Here is a 21,234-nt window from a genome sequence, read left to right as displayed (position 1 = left end):
TTTATTTCTTTTTTAGACTTCGCCAAAGAAAATGCAAATTTCCAGTTCTGATGTCTATTTCGAGGGCCTGTAACAAGGCTTTTAATCAATGTATTATACATCAAATTGATAATGTTAACTTCTGATTATTCAAATGTATGAAATATTCATAAAGAACCATCCAAAGTTTTACATTTCCCTGATTTTTTCCCTCCCCCTTCCATTAATTATCATGCCTGGAAGCTTTTTTTAGCAAAAGCACCAGTCATCATCTTGACTCAACCTGACAAGCTAGCAAGGCCCAATTACGTTGGCACTCTGTGGCACTTTGATGTAGTGGAAACGAAAAGAGATAGGGGCAAATTGTATAGCACATTATGTTAATGACATGATTTAATCCAGCCACTAAACTTTATGTAGCCTGTTAAAAAAGATGCTAACACTAATTACGCCACTTTGGAAAGGAAAAAGAAGGGGACAAGCATTTCCTACCGACAAAGCGAAGCTCATAAATGTTGTAAATGCAATGAAACAAAATGAAGTAATCTATGATTAATTATACATAACAGACAAGAAAAAGAAGGAGAAAAAGCAAGTGGTATAGTTAAATCCTGGGTGGAAAAAAATATCTGTTAAGATTCCTTTTATGATCAACATAACTAAGAAATAACCATGGACTGTTTGATTTGCAACCTGCAAAGGGGGAACAGCATAATCTTAAGTGGCTGAAACAATGTGGCTTGCCATTTGGATTCACAGGATAATTAGCAAGGCAATCTCTAAATAAAATCGGAAGTTGTGTTTACAGTGTTGGAACAGCCTTGGGGATATTTATCTCACTGATAAAAATAAGAAGCTGGATCTTGAACAAAGGTTTTAGTTAGGTTTCCCCCCCTCCTACAACCAACTAGGCATTTCTGGTGTAATGGCTTTCTTCCATCTAGAGATTTTGATCGTAGCTGTAACTGATATTGCAAACACTTCGGCAAACGGCTATAACAGAAGCAATTTCAAGGGGAGAACCATAGCCCAGTGGCACAGCACATTTAAGCTATGATATCTCTGCTTTAAATGACACACAAGAAAGGCCTCAAGTAGCAGGCCAGGAACCTCAAAGATCTGCTGCTAGCTGAAGTAGATGGTACAGAGATGCACGCACGAGCACTCAGATTAGTGAATTAGTGGCGGTTCTTAATATATCCTTTTAAATCAAGGTTGGATAACATGTGGCCCTCCAGATGTTGCACAGCCCAACAAGCCCCATCAGCACTGCCGGTTATCATGGGTGATGGGTGTTGTATTCCAGCAACATCCACAGGGCCATGGGTCTCTAACACCTGCCTTGAACATCAGATTATAACTGCATCTTGAGTATAAGAGTTCCCATTTGTAGAAAGAACTGCTGGATGGGGGCTATTAGATAGGAGAAAGTCCCCTCGCCCCTTTTAAGAGTCATCTTCAGCTCAGTGGGATTTCCTTCCAAATTCAGCATACATCAAGCATGCCTAAGTCCCACTGAAGTCAAAGGGAGAGGTGAAGCACATATTTAATATTGTCTTATTGAAACAAATGAGACTTTGAAGTGGCTGGGTTATCCCCATTAATCTGAAGCAAATCTCCTGAGTTCAAGTGGGACTTAACTTTCACTTAACAGTCCTAGTCCATCAGATGCCTAAATGTAAAGGAGCTCCAGAGCATGCGAGGACTTCTCTGTTCACAGCAAAGGGAACTGAGCACAAAAGTTTCCCTTAAAACAGGTGGCAGGTCATGCCCAAAGAATTGCCACTAGTTTAGTTTAACAGATGTGGCAGCAATACTCTGTAATGACATCTTGGTATCCCAGTTTGCCCCTGACACTGAAGTGAGCAGGGCAGCCGCTGCTCATGAATCACTTATGGAGAACTGGACTGCGCCCTTGATAATTAAGATTTTTCTTTCCATCTTGGACCAGTTGCTACATTTCGTCTTGGGCAGATGAGTGGAGAAAGATAGGAATAAAAGACCCACGCACCAAGCTCTTTAGAGGCTGCAAGATATTTTAAGTCCTCCTAAATCATTCTGGTTATAATAGAGTGCAACAATACTAGAGATTTGTAGACCCAGCTGCATTCTTGCAGGGCTCATTGGCAATGAGTAATTTTCCTATTTGGCTCACATTGTTACAGCTTAAAAGAATTTGATGGCATGGAATATGCAGTTAATCATAATACAGTTCCAGCTATTAAAATAATTTCTCTCTCTCTGTCTGGCTTAGATAGGTGGCAGAATTTCAAAATCCCTGTGAGGGATGATGAATAGACAAGAAGCCAATCAAGCACGAAACATTGTTTAATGTGCCTGGTTACGGGCTAAGATGTTGCACATGCGTTCTTTTCTAAGCTAGTGCCTAAACATTATAATCAGGCTGATATCAATCATTGTAGGCACAACACTAAAAATTCAAGGCCAGATTTTGAAGAAAGACGTTAAGAAGCCTGAAATAAGTTAGAAAATTCCCACACTCTTTGTCACATACAGACACATACACCCTCCATCAAACCTCACCAGTGCCCCTCCCCATGCCACAAATGGGTATTCTGTTCTCTAACAGTATTCACAAAGGACTAATTAGAAGTTGAACAACCTTCTTGATATTCTAAGTCCAATATCAATGGGTGGGGTGGGGGGTTAAAAAGCCTTTGATAAGGTATAGACGGAAGAATTTAATTACATATAGAGAGAGACTAACCTGCTTAAGGCTTGTGGACACTGAACTTGGGACAATACAGTCATCACTATCTGTCACTGATTCAACAGCATCAGTTGCCTGTCTATCATCTTGGTCTGTTGTGAAAACAATCAGAACAGAAACAAACAAACACACACATAGCCAGTATTAAGTCCAGTTGAGATGGTCAAAGAAAACTGTTAAAACACATGGTATAAAAGCGAATGGAAATAGTTCCACAGAGTGGTGTACGATTTCTCTTCCTTGCAGACACAACGTGACACTGGCCAATCAATTATCATTAAATGGTCTGCAGAATCACCCGATTCCTCTTCAGGCCTCGTTTCACTTTGATTTGGCACTTGGAGAGATTCAGTGTTACCAATTCATTCATAGTAAGAGATTATTTAAAAGAAAAGAAAAGAAAAGACCAAACCCTGAATATTTTGCATGGCCTCCAAGCCTATACTGAACAATTCATATCAAGTTTGCCGAGACTTTGCATGCATTCATATGGCTTTAGTTCAGGGGACAGTGCTGCTCCCCGTCAGTTCCCAAGGTTAACTGGGATCAAGTTGTCATTCCATATGCCAGGGTTCCCTGTGGTGTGCAGGTTCCAGTTTACTTACCCATAACTTATTTACATACTTGTATAATCTGCTGGGGACAGCTTCTATCACATCTATGGGTCTCCTTTGCCAAAGGAATGATGATTTATTACTTAACCACCAAAGGAGTTAACAAAGGTGACACTCCAGGGAGGTGTTCACACTGGGGCTATTGCAACCCTGTGAATAGCTTATTGGATGATTATACAAATTAGTGTTTACTATCATGTGCCAATCCAGGAGCACAAATATAATTTATTACACAAAACCACTACCCAACTTGAAGAAATTGTTCACAAACAATGCATTTCACAGCAGTTACACTGACCATGCAGCCCCTGAGGGCTAGTCATTTTGCAATGTTTTGTAGGAATGGGATGTTGGTCATTATCACCCTTTAACAACTCATGAGTTGTCCACATAATGCAGTTGTATGTGGAAATTTGGGGATACAAGGAAATGGGGCTATTTCACACAGACGTGTTTACTGCTTGATTCCCCCCCCCCCCCCCCGCAACAAGATTACTATAAACTTCACAATTGACAGCAGAAGTTGTGAACCAACTCCTTTGAACTAATTGTCCCTAGATTGATATGAAAGTTTGTGGTGCTACAACCTAAATGGCCCATGCACACATACAAAGTGACCCCTCACCCACACTAATACTTCAGGTTATCAAGTGATGGACATGAATGGAATAGCTAGACCATGCTCTCCTTCTATGGTCACTGATTCAACTGAGCACCTATGCAGGCCTCTACTGAACACTGAATCCTGGTCTGAATAGGTCCCATAATGTAAAACAGCTTTGTGGCACATGGCAATTTATGTTTCTGGTTGTTACTGGAATTCAGAAACTGCTGTTCTCCCTACAACGCCGTTCATTTCAATGGCTCTTGAATGGAATCTGGGCCTGCAACAGAAGGTCTCTCAGCTGGCTTCCTATACAGTAAATATATAATAATAATAGTAATGACCATGACCTGGGATGTTTGCATTCTTTGCATTAAGATGCCTCTAGCTCCTTTCATCCAGAGATATGTGATAGGTCATATACTAGCCTCTTATTGTCTGAGACTCCCTCTCTTTGACATTATGAATGGTTGCTATCTGCAGACAAAAGGACCACACACTTCAAAATAGTCTTCAGAGCAGCACCTCTTCTGAAAGAGGAATCTCTCTTCTGAAGAGAGAATATAAAGACATTTTAAAACAGAAGCCAGCGTCCTTTAATATTTCATGGAACTTGGTTGGAAACTCCCTCCCACCTTCTTTCTCAATTATTACAAAGCTGGAAGTTATTCTTTTAGTCTAACGCACCAACTACTCCAACTTGGCTACAGATGTGAGAGAGCAGAACAATGGCCTCTGCTGAAGTTACTTCAGCAGTCAACTTAGGATGGGGAGAAATTATTTCTGTTTCCATTTTAACTGGAACTACCAAATTCACATTTTCCAACCCAATACGCAAACTATAACCCAGGGGTTGTCAACTTTGTCCCTACCGCCCATTAGTGGGCGTTTCAGGATTCTAGGTGGGCAGTAGGGGGTTTTATGGCACAAGCTGAATCTTCCTTCCATCGAGCACTGTTGGGTGGTAAGGAAATTTTACCATCAAGAAAGATGCATTAGTGGGTGGTAGGTGTAAAAAGGTTGACTACCCCTGCTATAACCCCACTGCCCTATCAAAGTTCCCTGAATTTTGTGATATAGTTCACAAACAAAAATGCATAATTGTGGGAAAGTAAATACAGTGGTACCGCTGGTTGTGAATGGGATCTGTTCCAGAGCGCCATTCACAACATGAGCAGAACGCAACCTGCGTCTGCGGGTCATGATTCGCCGCTTCTGCGCATGCGCGTAACATCGTTTTGAGCATCTGCGCATGCGCGAGCGGCGAAACCCAGAAGTAACCCTTTCTGGTACTTCTGGGTCACCTCAGGACACAACCTGAAAAGATTTAACCTGAAGCAAACGCAACAAGAGGTGTGACTGTACAAGGATGCCTGTATTAGTGAAAATAGCAAACAAAAATGAAGACTGGGGTAAATAGCTGGCAAAAATGTACATGGCAGGTGAAACTGTGCACCGACCTGTGTATATTAGGTGAAATGTGCACAAAATGCATATGAATTTTCATGCAAACTTTTTTTCTTTTAAGTTGCAAACTGAGGGAGAAATGGGATGAACTGAATATTGGAAAAGTGAGAGAAGTGAGAGAAACCAACATTGACAGATCTGGCTGCCTCTACTGTCAACATCATATGTCTAATAGGGAGCGAAGCAGAGGTATGTTGTATAAGCAGAAAATTACCTTCTGGTTCCAGTTCCTCAGTAATTTCGGTTTCATCTCCTGAAGTAGCTGAGCTCTGGTCAGCAAACTGACCTTCAGAGAGCTGAGAAAGATCCTCCTGTTCCCGCTGAAATGTGGCTGTGGGTTTTTCTATTCTTCTGTCCGCTTGTGCTTCTGGCATGAGCTGGAGTAAGGATTACAGAAGCCTTCATACATGGTACCCTTAAAGCTATTGTTAGCATTTAATTTTACACAAACACGGTATATAAACTTAAAATCTGTTTCTTTAAGGTCTGATTTCCAACCTGCTAAATTCGACAGCTGAGATTTATTCATCTTCTATAAAAGAGGTTTGAAACCTGGGCGGGGTTGGGGGCAGGGAGAGAGGGTAAGTTCCACTTGCTTGTTGAGTTCTTGATATATTCAAATGCATCCAGCGTGAGCAGCAGGTCAGATGTATGAGAATTTCCCACCCTACACTCTCACGTTAGGAAGGTTTTGTGCTGTGAATGCAACTTCCAACTTGGACAGCGGCCCACAGCAGAAGCGCTATGGAGACTGACTCCATGAACTCTAATCCATCTTGGCACTGCACTCTTGGTTCTTTAATATATAACATGACATGTCTTGTAAACCTGTATAAAGCCATTCACTAAAGCATTCAATTTGCAATGCCTAGCTTTCTCTTTTCCCTGTAGAATTTTTGCCATTCATTTCAGAGCAGCTTGTCAAATGACCAATCCAGGGATAGGGAGTAGGAGAGAGAATTACGTTCCTGTAACTAAGAACAACCAGTCTAAATTCTTAACCTTCCTTTGAAATGGACAGTCTGCTATCTAAGTGGAATGCACGGAGTTACTATAGTTGCAGCATCCTTGCCTACCCCAGGCTGATAGATCTGCTGAGATACCACAATCACAAAGGTGATTTACCTAAAGGGTTTAACTACGCTATTATATTTTTGCTATTAAATACTGCGGACAACCTCACACTATTTGGAAAGGCAGCCAGCATATATTCCCTGTATGCAGAGACATAAAATGCTTTCCAACCATCCTCTTAGGACTACAAATGCCATCATCTTTCACCACTGGCCAAACTGACTGGGGCTCATGGGAATCGGAGTCCAACAGGATCTGAAGGGTTCCCCATCCATGGTATAGTTATAAGACTAAATTAAAGCCATCATTTCAAATCTAAAATTAAATGTATTGATTGCACAATCAATTAACACTTTCAGCGCCACATAAAATTAGAAATAAAATATTGAATTAGTAGATTTTAAATTTCTTGTACCTGTGGAATGTTTGAAACACCGGGCCTTTCATCTTTAGTTTTCTGTTCAGTCTCTTGATCTTCTTTTTCAGGAATGGGACTCTAAAGTTATTAGGAGCCAAATATAGACAGCATTTCTTAAAACTCAATGGTCACTTTTTTAACAGGTAAAATCGGTAGCCACCACAGAGAAGGCCTTTTTGGTAGTGGCACTCCGCTATAGAACAACCTTTCCAGAGAGATTCACCTAGTGCCTTCCCTGTAATCTTTTTAGTGCCAGGAGGAGAGCTTTATGTTCACTCAGTCCTTTAAAAATAATTAATGCAATCTGGTTCTCACTGTCTTTAAATCTGTGCTTTAGCTTTGGGAGTTGTGGAGAATTTTGTTTTCTTGCTGTATTTATGGTTTTTGTGTATAAATTTCATTTTGTATGTAAGTTGTTTTTATACTTATTTATTGTATGCCACCCAGATAACTTTTTGTTATGGGGCAGCATACAAATATTGTTAAAGCTTTAAAAATGAATAAAAATATCCAGCATATTTCTACTCTGTTTTTAATATTTACATTCAAAGCAGCTAACCATTTCAGTTAAACAGACAAACACAGTAAGACATCACTTAGAGCAGGCATCCCCAAACTCGGCCCTCCAGCTGTTTCGGGACTACAATTCCCATCATCCCTAACCACTGGTCCTGTTAGCTAGGGATGATGTGAGTTGTAGTCCAAAAACATCTGGAGGGCCAAGTTTGGGGATCCAGATAAAACAAGACCAACTGTTTATTAGGTAGTCAGTGTCATGGGACATCAACAAACTGGACCTAAAGACAACACAAGTGTAATCCCACATGAGAAAAAGCTACTGCAGAGAGAGGGAGAGGGGAGAGAGGGAAGCAACCTTTTTGGTGATGGCACCGCATTTCTGGAATTCTATCCCTAAAACCCCCAAATCATCATCCTTTCATCAATAGACAAATAAATGTTTATTTTTCCAAGCATTCTAATGTAGTTTACTATTCTGACTGTGTGCATGATGCTATTTATAACATTTTCTTTTTGAACTTAATATTATCTTTTTTTAAAAAATACCCTAGAAATTTTGCTATCATTAAAATACTTGGCAAAAGGACTTGAGGAAGCTAGGTTGTTTCTGTCTTGATTATACAGCCCCATTTTTTCCACCCCCTAGTTCTTGGAGATCTCATAGACCTTAAGATCTTATAGTCACTCAGTAGAAAAGGCAGAGCTATTTGGAGAGCCTATTTTAGGTTGCCTGGAGAAATGGGCTCTACACACAGAGAGAGAAAAAGTCCAGACTCACTGGATTTGGCAGCGTGTGCACCTCTACAAAAGACACTTTCTTGTCTGCTGCAGCTGGGCGCTGTCTTGGCTTAGGCTGTGGCCTCTAAGGAACAAAGAGACTTGAGTCAAAAACTAGCAGTACCAGCAAAGTTTCTGATTGGGTTCAAATGCACTGTCTTCCACCCCACCCCCCTGAATTCAGAAGAGTTAAGGACTATGCAGATCTGCTTTCTGGTCCAAACTACTGAGCTGGGAAGCACTGCAAACTTCATTCCCCAGGGATCCTAGTTGTAATGGATGCTTAGTTCTCAATGTTTCCCACTCAGTGGATTGGGCCAGTAGTTCTTCAAACGCTGGGAAGCTTCACAACAATCATTCTCCAATAGGGCTGTGTCTCAGTGGCAGAAAAATTGCTTTGCATGCAGAAGGCCCCCACATTTAATCCCTAGCCTCTTCTGACAGGGCTGGGAAAGTTTCCCCGACTTACACCCTGGAGAGCTGCTACTGGAGCAAGATGGACCAGTGAGAAGACTCAGAATAAGACAGATTCCTATATCTCTGTGTTGAGGGGGGGGGGTGCCTTTGGGGGTCTTGAGTCCCAATTCCATCACACTAGGAGTGTGACAGGGCCTTCAACTGGAATGGTCTGAGCTTAAAAGAATTAATGCATGCCAAATTGGAACTGAGCCTGAGCCAGAGCAACTGAGATGTGTCCATACTTTGGTAAGCTGGAAGAAGCTTGCTCATCAAAATGTGTTTCAGTAGTGCACTTTTGTCTAGGTTTATTCATTTTTAAAAAGAGACATGGGGCTCCAGTGATGGAAAATTGGGCTGGGTGGGTATCCAACCACCATTTCATTTCATTTGGAGACACATATATACTCTTTAGTAAAAAAAAAAAAAGGAAGACTTAAACATCATACCATTGGTGCTGATGAGAAAGAAGGAGCCAGGATGGGACCTTCCCCTTGGCCCTTCACTGGTTTCTCATTCTGGATGTAATCTGCTAGGTCTGCAGCAACAATCAAACCAGCTGGCTGGAGGTAGGCAAACTTCCATTTTAGTTCAACACTAATTGTACCAGTGGAGTGGCCTTTATCGTCCGTTAGCTCAAAGGTACCTGAAATTAAGTACAAGAGTAAATATATGAGCTGGTATTCTGAATATTTTGTATGTTGACTAAGCACCATCTTGCGGGGCTGGCCCTGGCCACTGCAACTGGGAACAATGTGTATGATGTCTTGGGTTCCATGATGGAAGAATATAAGTGCAAAATAAATAAGTAAATTACTGTATTATAAAAAGGCACAGTCTAACAGAATTATACAAGCGGTAATTGTACAGTAGGGCCTTTGCTATCATAACAGCAATGTACTACACTGGTAAATCAGTTAGCATGGAGGAGTGGAACCAATTTTCACCAAGATCCCACCCATACACGTATGCACTTGGAAGTAAACCCCATCTTTTTTTTCAATGGAAATTACTTCCAAGTTAAGTATGACAGAGGCCTTAGGGGACCACACATTTAGAAGTTCTCCTACATGGGAATGAATGGGACCTGTGCAGGGGCTCTTGAACAACTGTTGTTCGTTTCAGAAGAGGTTGGGCAGAGAGAAAGCCAGAGTGAGTTTTTTTTGAAAGTTATTTAAAAGATTCAAAAGATTTAAAAGGTACAACAGCTGCAATGTGGACATGATGCTGGTATTAAAAGCTAGCAGGGAAGCAACGACCAAGCTGAGCTTGGTATTTCAACAAAATATAACAGTTTAAATTTAAATATACCAGCTAATTTTATAGTTTAGCAAAAGGGCAGGTTCTTACCAGCGATATATCTGTCGTGTGCTAATGAAATTAAAGGCACGTTTGCTTTTCCTAGATAAACCCCATCTTCTGTTTCATTGTCATCAAAAACATACAGACTCAAGGATTCAGATTTTAGGTAGCAATTGAGGTCTGCATTCATTGGCACTGGGAAGCACATATGATCGGCAAACTCCGGGTGGTTGCTGCTAGGAATGATGGCGGTATCGTGATCCGCAAAATCAAAGAACTTGTAGACAACATAAGGATTTGGCTGGAGGTTTCTCTTTCGGCACTGTAGGTTGCTACAACATTTTATTGTAATGTGAAGCTCATTTAAGTTTCCATCTGCTGAAGTGTTGACTTGGGCAGGACTGAGCACTGGCTGTTTTAACAGGAGGGAGGAAAAGCTAATTAGGTGAAGAGAGACTTATAGACATACTGGCAAGCTGAAATGCACACAAAGATCGAACTGGCATTAACTCTGATGTACTGGGCTAGGACTGGGGAGAGGCATGTTCAAAGATCCCTAATCAGCCATGAAGGTTGTGGGCTGATCCAGCCACTCGGAGCCTAACCTACTTCACATGATTGTTGTTAGGTTAAAAAGGGGAAGCCATGTACACTGCCTGGAGTTCCTTGGAAGGAGGGCATAATAAAAATGGCACAAACAAATTTGAGACGGTATATTCTAAGAATTAATGAGTGTGGGTCACAGCTTCTACTATGGCACCCTCATTATCTGATGTGCAGAACAATGCATTCCTCCTAGTCACTTTCTCAAGCTGGAAGCAGGAATCTTCCTGCTGGGACTGATGATGTCATGAAAGCAGCTTATTCAAGAATAAACTAGTCCTGCAAACTCCAGAAGTTGGCAGTCCTTGTTTTAAACGAAGGACATCTATAAAAAGAATATTGTGGCTTGTTCCTTAATGGTTCTGAAGTCCCTTTCTCCTCCTCCTTATTCCTGCTAATTCCACTAGGAAAACCGGTGACCCACCATAAACTTTGTTATTCTTTGTTGCAAGAACCTAAGAAGATCCTTGCTGGATTGGGCCAAGGGCCCACCTTGTCCTAGTACTCAGCTCTCACAGTGGCCAGCCAGATGCCTATGGGAATTCCGCCCACTAGAAGAACCTGTACACAATAGCATTCTCCCCACTTGTGATTCCCAGCAACTGAAATTCAAAGACATATTGCCTCCGATAGTGGAGGCAGAACACGGCCATCATGGGTAGTACTCATTGATAGCATTATCCTCCATCAATGTGTCTAAACACTGTTATACTTTCTTCCCATGGTCTCATCTCAGTGTCCATGATTTGGGGGCTGCTAGCATAGGATGGAGCTATACTACTGAATCTTCCTATAACCAATGGATGCATGGATTATTGGCTAGGATGATAAATCTGGAGGATCACCTGGGACACGTGTGAGCGGATCTATGAGTTCACATCTTGGCAAAGCATTTAAGGCAAAACCAGAAATTCAATAGGAACACACCCATATGGAGCAAAGACATATAAACAAAATGATACAACATACAGTTACATGAAGTAAAACAAAATTATGGCCACAACGATAATGTTAATAAAACAAATCTAGATTCTTGAGCTTGCCTGGTCCTTTAGATTTGTCGTTATGTATCCAAGGGCTTTTGCCCGCTCTTTATACAGCCTGATTGCCTGGTCCATGGGAACTCTTAACCGGACCCAGTATTCCACAGTGCCATAGTTTCGGACACTTCGTCCAACTCCTAAACATAAAACATGTGATACATCACACAAAGTTAGAGAGTCAAGTGTTCCAACTTTCAGGCTTATGAAGATCTCCATCTACCATCACAGCAAAGCCAAAAGCCTAATTCCAGACCTCTCTTATCCAAATCCAATTCTGTCAACAAATGCAAACATGCCCGCCCTTCATTTTGTGCATAGAACGATCCAGAGATCAAGAGAACAATTTATCCAGTATTAATAAAACACATCACTAAAGCACAGAAAATCATACATTCACAACAAATTCTGTCAGTAACAATAAACTTTGAAAAACTCAGGTGGAGTGTCAAGTAACCTTTGCAGAGGGAGATGTGGCACTGTATTATTTTATTGAATAAGATGTTTAATAAAAGTAGAGAAAGTGGGTTGGGACACCAGAACTCCAAACACACTGTCTCAAAATGATCACCATTCTGGCGCAGAATAATAAAAACAGCGATCTTTTTGATTCGGCTCGTGCAGTCAACGAACTCGCTCAATATGGTTTGCGATCCTAATTTCATTCAAAGCTTGACACTGTTACGATCTGTTGTTCAGTATACAAAGGCAGTTTTTGGATCACCCCTTATCCTTTTGCTCCAGCACTGGAAGCAGGACGTATGTCTTGCTTAACCATGATTTAGAGCAGGATGGGGAATCTGTGGCACTTCAGATGTTGCTGGTCTATAACTCCCATCAGCCCTGACCATTGACCACGCTGGCTATAGCAGATGGGAATACAACAACAACTTGAGGGCCACAAGTCCAACAACCCCAGTTAGAAATTAGTAGTGCTGTATCTGCAAAAGTTATCAGTGTAATAATGGGAGCACACTGTTTTATGTTCAACAGAGAGATTCATGGATGTCCAAGAGATGACATCTCTTTTGGTGCCAAGGTTATGGAAATCCTTATTTGGAAAAGCTGGGTAGCCCCTTTCTTAATGGTGTTTAGACATGAAGTGAAAACTGCTCCACACCACACCTTCTGGGTAGCTATAAGCAAGACCAATTTCTGATTTCTGATTCCTTTGGTCAAAGCAATTGTTTGCAAAGAGCTGCAGCTAAGATTATGAGTTTATGCCTGCATAGTTCCCTTTAAATCAATATACCAGTAGCAGGAGGAACTCATTTTCGATAGTGAACGTAAAAGTCCAATCCTGATTTACTGGTAATGGGAGTCATGCTTTCGATTAGATAATATTTTTAATGCTTTTTTTTTTTTTTAGTGCAGCTTTAGTTGGAAGAAAATCCATCATGACCCATCAATAGCCAATAAATATGTAGACCACAATGGGAATTTGATATTTTTATGGTAATTATTGAAACAAATCTATGCCTGCACCTTTAATGTTCTGACATAAATATTGCTCAATCCATAATTAACAAGCAGAAACATCTGTTTATCTTTTTTTGATGTCTCAATTATACTGCATTTTGCGGTGACCTCAGATCTACCAATATGCATGACAACTGGTTCTTGATCTACTAACAAAGGAATTTATTTATAAGGTCCAAAGGTATGGTCTGAAGGCACCTAAAGCCACCACCTGACTAAGCAGGTCCGGGTCTGATCAGTACTTGCATGAGTAATGGTCTAGGAACCACAAGTACATCACCTTGGACTCCACAGCAGAGTTAAGAGCAGATACAAATGTAAGAAAACATAAAAATACATACATTAAGCTATCTGATTCAGGCCACCTGTAAACTTATATACATTGTTGGTGGTTTGAACTGGAATTTCCAGGGCTTACATCAAAATACACAATCCTCACTATGTGTATCCAAGCAGGCATTTGTTGCCACATAATATGTGAAGTGACACTAATTCATGAATTAGTTTTATTGAAATTCACAGAAATGTAACTAAACAAGTTTGCAGTTACTGAGTCTTTCCTTTCTGATGTGAAAAAACAGTCAGATCACAGAACTGAAAAGTGGATGTTGTCCAGAGATGGGGAACTTGACTCCAATTCCCCATCAGCTGCAGACAGCATGACCAATGGTCAGAGATTAAAGGTAAAGGTAAAGAGACCCCTGACCATTAGGTCTAGTCGTGGCCGACTCTGGGTTTGGGGCACTCATCTCGCTTATTGGCCGAGGGAGCTGGTGTACAGCTTCCAGGTCACGTGGCCAGCATGACTAAGCTGCTTCTGGTGAACCAGAGCTGCGCACGGAAACGCTGTTTACCTTCCCACCAGAGCGGTACCTATTTATCTACTTGCACTTTGACATGCTTTCGAACTGCGAGGTTGGCAGGAGCTGGGATCGAGCAACGGGAGCTCACCCCGTCGCGGGGATTCGAACCACCGACCTTCTGATCAGCAAGCCCTAGGCTCTGTGGTTTAACCCACAGTGCCACCCGCGTCCCTATGGGTGCTCAAATCTAGCAACAACTGGAGGGCCACAGGTTCCCCATTCCTGATTCAGAAAATCGTATTTCCTACCACACTCTACTTTCTGAGTGTGTGTATTTCTTTCTAATGCATCGTACCTAAAATTGCAAACAAATACACAACTGCAGCCGGTGCAGGCTGGGTTATAAGTATGTATGAGGCACTGCACCACCAGCCGCAGTCTGACCTCAGTCAGCACCCATCTGCTTGCTTTTTTATTTGCAACTGGGCCAGGGGGTGGCCCTGCCTGTCAGCTTCCTCCTCCTTAATCTCAGAGCTGCCTTTGTAGAACTCAGCAGGAAGGCAGAAGGAGAACAAAGCTAAAATAGGCTCTGGCTCCGCCTACTTCCTGCTTCCCGCCCTGCCAATCCCAATGAGTACCAGCTGCCACTCAAGGAAGCTCAACACTGCAACATACATTACCAAGACTCACCAACTAACATGGCTGAGCTGTAGATTCTGCCATTCTTCTCCAATATTTCATGGAATCTCAGCTGGCAGGCTGCTGCTGTCTCAAAGTCCAAGCCATAGGCATGGTGGATCTCAAGCGTGGAAGAGTTTTTCTGCATGTATTGCAAAAAGAAGTCATCCACCCTTATGAGATACTGAGAAGTAAAATTATAGGCTGGGCTAAGGCCACGAACGACTGGAGTTGTCTGTAATTCGAAATCATAGAATGCATAGGTACAGAAAGTCGTGGGCTCCTGATCACCGAAAGACTTGGCAGCTTCTGCAGAAAATATTACTCTGCTGATGTGAATTTCAAACAAGTTTTCTCCTCTTTCTAGGTGAGCAGTTTCATCAAACACATCAACCGGATCATCTGGCATGATTTCTGGTTTGAATTTGTACTGTTTGGTACCATAAGCAATATCCTTCAGCTGGGCTGGAATGCAAACAATAAGAAGTAGATATGACTCTGTTTGTTGGCATTAATGTCCTCTCTGCTGCTTTTGACAATTTCACTGGCTACCTGCCCTGTGATATATGCACATTACAACCAGAATCACTGGTAATATTAAAAATCTGGTCCCACTCTATAAACCTATAGGAGCAAATAATGCTACATTCAGCTGATCTGAAGCAGAATGTAAAGTGAACAGCAGTGCACTTTGTCTTGGGATATTTGTACTTTTAATTCCACCTTAACCATAAGTCACATTGTGGACCTGAGTGAGCCATTCTCTCTCAGCTTTGGTGCCCCTGTAATACAGTGGGGAAAAGAGCCTCATGGTGTCATTTGTGATGACTGGAGAAAGGAGAGGTCTGCTTAGCTGAAGCTGTGCACAAATACAAATGCTAGCGAAACAATCATGATCCCACTCTTAAACAACACATGAGGAAATAAAGGATTAAGCCTATATACAAAACGCAACTAGCGCTGAAATATGCTTGTCTAACTCCTTTATAACTGGAGTCCCTACAAAGACCTATTAGGGTGCCTGCACAAGGATCCTGTAATGCTCTTTCCAAAATCTGCCTGTGTGAAGCTTTTCTTCCTTTCATGTGGTTGGTTTCTTCCAGCTCTGGCTGGGCCTCTCCCAGTGAGAACATTCTCCTTTGCCCCATTCATCTTTGACTGGAGCCCAGCACTGGATGGTGTCCTCCCTTTTGTTCTGGATGCCGGCCAGAGGAAAGCAGCCCTCAAGAACAGGAGCACAGGAAGATGTCTAAAACCTGGTCAGGCTATCAAGCTCCAACTAACATTGGCTTGGGCAGAGTTCTTTCACATCGCCTGCAGACTCCTTTTTTGAACTAGAGATGCCAGGGACTTGACCCGGTCAATCCCAGAGAATATTACTTTTAACCCCCTGCGGATTTCAGCTAACTAATGATGAAGCAAGTGTTCAGGACTGCACCTAGAACCTGATCTCAAACTGACACTTTTCCACTCTCCTAATCTATCAACCAGATACAAATCAGACCCAAGATATTTCCTGCTATTGAAACCAGAGTCCTGACCAGCATACCTTCCAGTTTCCGGATACGTGCAGCCCTAACATCAAGAAGATGGACATATTGTTCCAGTTTTGCCTCGTAATCCTGCCTCAGAGCCTCCATCTTCTGTGTCACAGATTCCACTTCTGCCTGATGATGTAAAGGACCGAGTAAAGCACACACACTCTTATTGGGGCCCTTATTCGTGTAACGTTTGTGTGGAAGGTTGTATTACAATTAAGTGTTTTAAATTTGTTGTTAGCTGCTCTGAGCCTGGTTTTCTGAACCGGGAAGGGCGGGGTATAAACAATTTTTATTTATTTATTATTATTATTATTATGGGGTGTGATGGGACAGGATGTATTTGTTGTTCAGATAATATCTTCCATGGTATTAATTCTCTGGCAGTGGGGGCAAGGGTGGGAAGAGACCAAAAGCAGGCCCCTGATTTCTTCTCCCAATTCCACTCACTGCAAGGAGATGTGGACTGAGAGACACAGCACTCAAAAGTTCACTGATTCTGTGACAATTACTCTAACCAGTTCTCCTCAGAAACATGTCCTGAATTCAGCAAGGCTCAGTATAGAAAGCTGCCTTATACTGAGTCAGACCCATTGGTCCATCTAGCACAGTTCTGTCTACACTGACCAGCAACGACTCTCTAGGGTATCAAACAGGAATCTCCCCTAGCCCTAGTGTGAATAGAACCTGGGGCCTTCTGCATACAAATCACATGCTCTTCTACTGAGCTCCGAACTAAGGAGGTTCTATTGCCCATGGTAAAGGAGATTTAATTTGGTTGTTCATTCCTCCCCATGGTGCAAAGGGGGAGAGCAACGGGAGGGGAAAACAAGAGACGAAGGTCCATGCCTGATCTTATCCTGGTATAAACCTTAGTGAAAATGTAATCCAAACAAGGCTCAGGAAGGAGAAAAAAATATTTTATGCTTGTTAGCCCCATACAGCCTTAGTCTTATGTTAATTATTTTTCTCTCTTTCCTTTAAAAAGGAGCTCCCCCTTTCACTTGGCTACAGTAGATCAATTTGTTAATTTAACAAATTTGAGGTCTTGGGGAGAGTTCCTTCTAGATGCCAAACCTCTCTGCAAAAATCACATGGCAACTTTTGTAGAGGTTTCAGAAAAAATACCAAGGCAGTTCACAAAAAACATAAGCGAACAGCAAAATAACAAGAATAAAACCAATTATAAAAATACAGCTACCTCTAATTAAAATGCACATTAAAACACCCCTAATTAAAATGTTTAACAAGTCCATTAAAATATTTTAACAGCTAAAACTACAATCAAAGCAGAAGGTTCAAATAAGATCAAGGAAATGTTTGTCTTCAAGAGCCGGCGGAATGCCAATACTGATGGGGACTTTTGTATTTCAGCAGGTGCAACAGACTGGTTTCAGGGTGGGAGGAATTCTTGGTGTGGTACAACACGTATCTTACAATAAAGAACTCATCGCAATAGCACAGTCTGATAGACTTCAGCTCATTAAGACCTGGTTATCATGCAAAATCACAGATTCATTAATCTTAATATATCAGATACTACAGAAAGGAAAAGGAAAACGCATAATGACAGAGATACCAGCAGTCAACTGCACAGTGGAGAATTAAATACCTGATAGTCTTTGTTAATTTTATGCTGTACAATTAACATATTGCGTGTCTTTTCAAGTTCTTGAATAGTTTCTGCATGGGTTGCCTGGAGCTCACGCATAGAACGTTCCAAGTCTTTATGGATGTCATCTTCTACTTTCTCCAAGAACATGAGGTCGCCGCTTGCTTGCTGCCTACGAACCTGAGCCACAAAAGTTGACAGCATTATAATTAGCACATATATATATATTCATATATATTCGAAATTGAAACTGATGGACCTGTCATTTTCTGGCATTAAAATAAATCTATGCTTGGAGACCAAGCTTGTAAATGTTTCAGTTCTGTGGAAAGGAACAAAAGCAACTCAGATCCATTTAATAACTGCCTGTGCAGCCTTTACTCAGAAGTACATTCTAATGAGTTCATTGGGATTAATTTCAACAAGAGCTGGTATAGTAAGTTAAGCTGTAACAGAACTTACTCCCAGATAGGCGGCACAATACTGTAGCCTGAGTACAAAAGCAAGCAAGAAGTCCCTGGTTCAAATATCTGTGCTACAAACTACTTTCATCCTGTTTAATTCCCTGTGACCAATATTGGAGGAGCACTCTCTAATACAGTGGTACCTCAGGTTAAGTACTTAATTCGTTCCGGAGGTCCGAACTTAACCTGAAACTGTTCTTAACCTGAAGCACCACTTTAGCTAATGGGACCTTGCTGCTGCTGCTGCGCCGCCGGAGCACGATTTCTGTTCTCATCCTGAAGCAAAGTTCTTAACCTGAGGTAATATTTCTGGGTTAGCGGAGTCTGTAACCTGAAGCATATGTAAGCCGAGGTACCACGGTATGCACATTTTTATCAGGGGAAGGTGGGGAGAGAATGCAGGGAAGCTAAAATTATGGGTCTTACAGATGGGATGGGGACCATATGGAACAGTGAAAAATAGCACTGAGGAAACTCTGGGACACTGACACAGGACCAAATGAGAAGGGCACCTCATATGAGTACTCAGCCTTTGGATCTCTCAGACCCTTTAAAGGGCGTGCTCCAAAATACACATTTTAATATAAATTTCATTATGCTAAAGGCATGGGGAAAGAGCACTATTTTCTATACAAAAGTGCTATTAATCTATAATTGTTCACGGAAACTACAAATGCTACAGGCACGGGGGTTGGGGAGGGAGAGACCGACTAAAAATTATTTAAGGCAGGAAACCGATCATTTTCTATTCCTTCTTTTCTCTTTCACATCACTGCAGTTACGCTGCAAACAGAAAAACGACAAAGCAGTGCAAGGAGAAAAATGAAATTTCCCTCTAGTGCTTTTATAAATAAACAACTAGCAGGTTTTCAGCTACAGGGGAGAAAAGAAAATGCTTATGTTTCCAGAGTGTAACGTTTTAGCTTTGCACCTGCTTTTATATCATTCGGAATTATTTTTCATATCCTTCAGAATCTGTAAACAAAAAGTTGTTTTGATCAGACCTGTACTGGGGCAATGTGATAACACGAAAAGCAACTGTTTTCACTCTGAGAGAGAGAGAGAGAGGGAGAGAGAGAGAGAGAGAGAGAGAAGCTTTAAAGCAAATCCATGTAGGCTTAAGGTTAATCTACTTCTGATGTTGCAATGAAATATGTACATATCCTTAAAAAGTTCTATGCTGCCATCTTTTCTCTGTCTCCTGCCTTACGGAAATTGAACAGCAACATACCCATTTCATACAAGCAAGACGCATTAGCTAGCAAGAGCAGCACAAGAAAAGCCTTTCTTGAAACACCAGGTGTTGAGAGAGGATTGGAGAGCTGGGGGTGGGGTGGGGTGGGGGGAAGCGGCGTACGGCAGTTCCTGCAAGTTACCTTGATAAGCACGAGGGCCTCGCTGAGTTCGGCCATGTCAATGTCACTCTCCTGAAACAGACACAGTCAATAGGATGGCATCGTACGACGGGAATGAATAATGGAGTGAGACACCGAGAATACACAGTGCATTCGCGCTAAAACATGGCATTTTGCTGGATATCATGAATAAGTAAACTCTTGTCATAGCCCTGCAATTCTTTTGCTTTTAAGAAAGGAACATTTGCGTGGTGCATGAAATATAGAAAAGCTTCACCCCCCCCTCCTTTCTATCATTTCCTAAAGAAGTTCACCTTGGTGAAAAACTTCATGCGGTTCCTCAAGTCATCCAGCTGTTGCTTCTGCTCTAGATAGCGCAACCGCAGCTCATTGTTCTCCTGGGCCAGCTTTTCATTTTGGTCTCCGGAAAGAAAGAAAGAAAGAAAGAAAGAAAGAAAGAAAGAAAGAAAATTACAGATTCTGTTTAAATGCAGCAGAACCCTAGAAACGGCTATCATGGTCTTCAAACCTATTTTACTTAAATACATTTAAAACAAAGAACTGCCCCTCCCCCTTCTTACCCATTCATCAAGTCGGATTCAGAGAGCCAGCAATAAAATTCTACCCATGCAGAGAGCACCCCTACCCTATGGGCCTGTAAAAACTAAGGGATTCCATGCAGGCTTCTCACTGCTATATGAAGAGGTGCACTGGATTTGGAAATCCCTGCTGTGAGTGTACAAGCACGTTTAGGCAACCCCAGAGAGCACTTTTAATGTGTGCCATGCTGAGGGCAGGCACTGCTTGCCCACAAGCTATATCTCGACTGCCAAATATATATCTGTCATGTGTTCTTACTTTTATTATTACTACTGTAATAATATTAACAGAAAAGGGGCATAGAAATAGAGAGGTAGAGGTATTTTATAAGATACATGGAAAGGAGGTCTCCCAAGATAAGCCATGTGCTTTCAAATGTGTTTACTAAAGTCAATGTTGATGTATGTCATAGGCTGAGGACAAGTAATAAAACGGCAGCATATCCTTATTTCACCTAAACCTGATTTCTATTCTGCCTCCCCAGAATGAACAACAATAGAAATGCTCCCACCTTCTATTGACAGGTCAAGTTTGGGTAACTAGGTTCATAAGTTGGTGAGGTGGGAAGATTGTGGTAGATTGTTGACTAAGAGAGATAAATGCTTTATTGATCTGCTTATTGATCTCTTACACATTGTATCTTGTAGACTGGATAGTATTCTCTGCTGACATCTCAGCAGCTACATATCACACACACATTCTTTATTACAGTCCAAAGACCCACAAAGCAGCTACATATCTATACCCTGGTTGTTTGTTTTGTTCTTGGCTTATTTTGGGCTGCTGTTTTCCCCTAATGTTAAATGTTCTCAATAAATGTTTTTAGAACAATAACAAAAAAATTGCCTGTCTTTTTAATGATGATTTTATGCATTCCGTCCCAAAAGACACACACACACACACACACACACACACCAAACTATATGCTTATAAATACACTGTCAACTCAATCTGCAAACATTCAATTTAAATCATTTCCTTCAGAGTCATCACAGGATTGTGTACAGCTTAAGCTCTACTCAGAACAGACCAAGTGAAATTAATGGATGCAATGTCCTTTAATTTCAGTGGGTTTACTCTGAACAGGACTGTCACTGAATACATATGCATTCTCTAGTCCA

At 41.5% G+C, this 21,234-nt stretch overlaps 1 protein-coding gene across 5 annotated transcripts in view; it reads right to left on the bottom strand.

Moving 5' to 3' along the window:
• RPGRIP1L (RPGRIP1 like) overlaps positions 1-21,234 on the bottom strand; it is a 77,416-nt gene that overhangs the window by 27,569 nt on the left and 28,613 nt on the right. For 2 of the 5 annotated variants that reach the window (XM_077931548.1, XM_077931549.1), the window contains exons 11-22: positions 19,828-19,934; positions 19,535-19,585; positions 17,695-17,874; positions 16,094-16,211; positions 14,557-15,009; positions 11,588-11,724; positions 9,990-10,353; positions 9,089-9,285; positions 8,185-8,268; positions 6,885-6,965; positions 5,610-5,772; positions 2,708-2,802 (exon numbers count right to left, since the gene is read on the bottom strand). In XM_077931548.1, the coding sequence (XP_077787674.1) occupies positions 2,708-2,802; positions 5,610-5,772; positions 6,885-6,965; positions 8,185-8,268; positions 9,089-9,285; positions 9,990-10,353; positions 11,588-11,724; positions 14,557-15,009; positions 16,094-16,211; positions 17,695-17,874; positions 19,535-19,585; positions 19,828-19,934 (2,030 nt within the window). The remainder of the gene's footprint in view (positions 1-2,707; positions 2,803-5,609; positions 5,773-6,884; positions 6,966-8,184; positions 8,269-9,088; positions 9,286-9,989; positions 10,354-11,587; positions 11,725-14,556; positions 15,010-16,093; positions 16,212-17,694; positions 17,875-19,534; positions 19,586-19,827; positions 19,935-21,234) is intronic. The other 3 variants (XM_077931550.1, XM_077931552.1, XM_077931551.1) reach the window with 3 other exon arrangements.

The sequence above is a fragment of the Podarcis muralis genome, chromosome 7 (assembly GCF_964188315.1).
Source record: "Podarcis muralis chromosome 7, rPodMur119.hap1.1, whole genome shotgun sequence".
Classification (NCBI taxonomy): domain Eukaryota; kingdom Metazoa; phylum Chordata; class Lepidosauria; order Squamata; family Lacertidae; genus Podarcis; species Podarcis muralis.
This window is presented reverse-complemented; position numbering and strand designations above follow the sequence as displayed.